Genomic DNA, 2,836 nt, shown 5'->3' with positions numbered 1-2,836 from the left:
CGGACTAGATGATCTGTTCAGGTCCCTTCCGACCCTAGAAACTATGAAACTGTGAAACCAGGCAACTCCTGCCCTACTCCACAGGGCTCTACCCATTCTGGCACAACAAGCAACCACCTGCCAGCCGCCAAGTGGATGGAAGGCAGCCCCACTGGGAAACTGTGTGTCCAGGCTGGGACGGGTACAGGAGGGAGCATGACATGGGCTATCCTGGGCAGGAACAGGCAGGGCTCAGCCCCATGCGGGGGGGGGAGTGGACCAAATATGCACCTGCACAATCTAGGAGAGCTCTGCTGCATGCACCCCTTGCTCCCCACATCCCTCCCTCCCCCCATCGCCAGCCAGCCAGCTACCGGGACCTAGCACATAGGCAACCCTCCCTAACACAAACACAGACTCACCCTGCCCAAACGCACAGATTCACCACCCCACACAATATATAAGACTTTATTTTGAACTATTATGCAGTCGCCTCTATATACATTACTCAAAAAAATTAGGATCAATAATATTTTTTTAAATAAAATTAAACTATATTGTAGTAGATGCTTAATTTGTAATATACGATTTTTTTATCTATAATTTGTTAAAATGATATCCTCTGACAGACTCTGTGTGTGAGTGTGAGTATGGCCCTTGACAGCTCACCAAAACTTGTTTTAAGTGGCCCTCCAGCAGAAATAATTGCCCACCCCGACCTTACACATTCAAAGTTGTACTAATATCAATTTTATAATACCAGTTAGCAGGATTAGATACAGTACAGTCTATACACACCATCCTGTATTGCTCACCTGCATATATAGTTCTTACAAAAGTGTCAGGTGACTTAATATCTATAATGTCAGAAACAGGAGCAACATCAAGCTTGGCTGCAACTCTAGGAAGAAGATTCTAAAAGATAAATATTTATAAGTTAGCAAGCATTCTAGATGCTGACAGGACATGAGATACAAGATACCTGTTTAGCATATGCACTACAACTAATTTACAATCAGCATCTTAACTTATTATGAAATATAGCGTGTGCAGCATGGAAGGGGTGTGCATGTATGTGTACACAGACATAACGATAGGATTCTAGTACAGCTGGTGGTGCAACCTTTCCCACCTAATGCAAACCCACTACAACATTATAGTATTTATGAGACTGACAGTAACTAAATTCTTAATTCAATATTTCATAGACATTATGGCTGGAAGGGACCTTACAAGATCATCATGTCCAGCCCCCTGTCCATGGAGCAGGAAGTCAGCTAGGATCAAATAATCCCAGCAAGACAAAACATCCAAATGTTTCTTAAAAGAGTCCAGAGTGGCTTGCACCACTTCTGGGGGGCTCTATTCCAGGCTTTGAGAGCTAGGACAGTAAAGACATTTTTCCTTATGTCCAGCCTAAACGGTCTTGGAGGAGTTTGTGACCGTTGGACCTTGTCATCCCTTGGGATGCTCTGATGAACAGGTGTTCCCACAGATCCTGATGCACACCCCTTATGTACTTATAGGCTGCCACCAAGTCACTCCCAAGCCTTCGCTTCTCCAGGCTGAAGTGTCCCATGGCTCTCAGCCTCTCTTCCGAAGGCCTGTTCTCATCATATGTTGAATTTTGAGACTTATTTGCTTTAATAATTTAAAACTGAACATGGATGCCATTTGCTCACTGTCGCAGGAACTGAAGTGCCCAGCTCCTATAAAGAGGTATAGGTGCCGGTTGCTGGGGCAATCACAGTTGGTCAGCTGACCGGAAGGGGGCAGGCCCTGACTTATATAAATGATCCAGGCTGAGGCCAGGGAGGCAGTTCCCCGCTAGCAGCCAAGGAAGAAGGAGCTCTGCTGGAGTAAGCAGAGTAGAGAAGCCTGATGGCCTGGGCAGCTTCTGCTTGAGGATACCAGGTAGAGGAAGCCCTGGTAGGGATTTGAATGATGGTTAGCCACTTGGCTTAGAGTTTATGTTGTAGCCCAGGAGCTTGAGTTTTTCTGTTCGTAGTTTTATAAGACCAGAGGACCAGGTGAGGCTAACAGGGGTTGGAAGAGGCCTCATAGGGGTTCCATGGTAGGGTGGGGACCCCAGTGCCAGACAGGGCACAACATTCAGGGGCGCACTGACCCCAGCCCTGAGAGAGGGCGCAGAGGATTGGGGGCCAGGTAAGGCCGAGGCTGCCTGAGCCCCACAGGAACTTTAGACCCGAGGAGTGGATCCAGGGGCTAGGCACGGCTACGGCCACCTGAGCCCCAATTGCAAGGAGCCCCAGTGCGGGCACGGTCACGAGAGCAGGCCCCAGTGTGGGCACGGTCATGAGAGACTCAAGGAGGAGATTCAGGGACCAGGCCCAGCTATGGCCACCTGAGCCCCAACTGTGCGAGGCCCCAGTGCGGACACGGCCACGAGAGAGGCCAGGGAGCATCTGCGGAGGGCGCAGGCAATTGAGACGAGCCCAGGGAACCAGTGAGGGTGCGGGCAATTGAGAGGAGCCAGGGGACGCCCACGAGGGTGCGGATAGGATTGACCAAACAACGTCCGATACATCAGCGAGGCATAGGGCATGGTACCGGGATGGTAGGAGCCACGCATAGCCCCTAAGGCTTTAGTGCATGGAGTCATCTAAGACGGAGCACAGACTTGGATACATCGGGGTACCGTGTCAAAGAGGACAAAGGCAACCTCCCTTAACACTAATAACATCAAAGATGTGGCGGGCAAGACAGTGAGGGTGCATTGACACCAACTTGGCACAGTAGGGGGCGCTAGGAGAGTTCACAGCCGCTCCTAGGACCCTGCCATGTGACACTCACAAAAGTGACAATTATGGATTGCTGGGTTCTAATAAGACTACTC

The 2,836-nt window shown here is 49.6% G+C and overlaps 1 protein-coding gene across 1 annotated transcript in view; it reads right to left on the bottom strand.

Moving 5' to 3' along the window:
* ETFA (electron transfer flavoprotein alpha subunit) overlaps nucleotides 1-2,836 on the bottom strand; it is a gene marked incomplete at its 5' end in the record, with an annotated part of 40,292 nt that overhangs the window by 33,782 nt on the left and 3,674 nt on the right. Inside the window, one exon of the mRNA XM_019533154.1 lies at nucleotides 795-894. Within this exon, the coding sequence (XP_019388699.1) occupies nucleotides 795-894 (100 nt within the window). The remainder of the gene's footprint in view (nucleotides 1-794; nucleotides 895-2,836) is intronic.

Source organism: Crocodylus porosus, unplaced genomic scaffold (assembly GCF_001723895.1).
Source record: "Crocodylus porosus isolate Cpor-Errol unplaced genomic scaffold, CroPor_comp1, whole genome shotgun sequence".
NCBI classification, from domain to species: Eukaryota; Metazoa; Chordata; order Crocodylia; family Crocodylidae; genus Crocodylus; species Crocodylus porosus.
The sequence above is the reverse complement of the archived record's forward strand: the minus strand, read 5'-3'. Positions and strand labels throughout refer to the sequence as shown.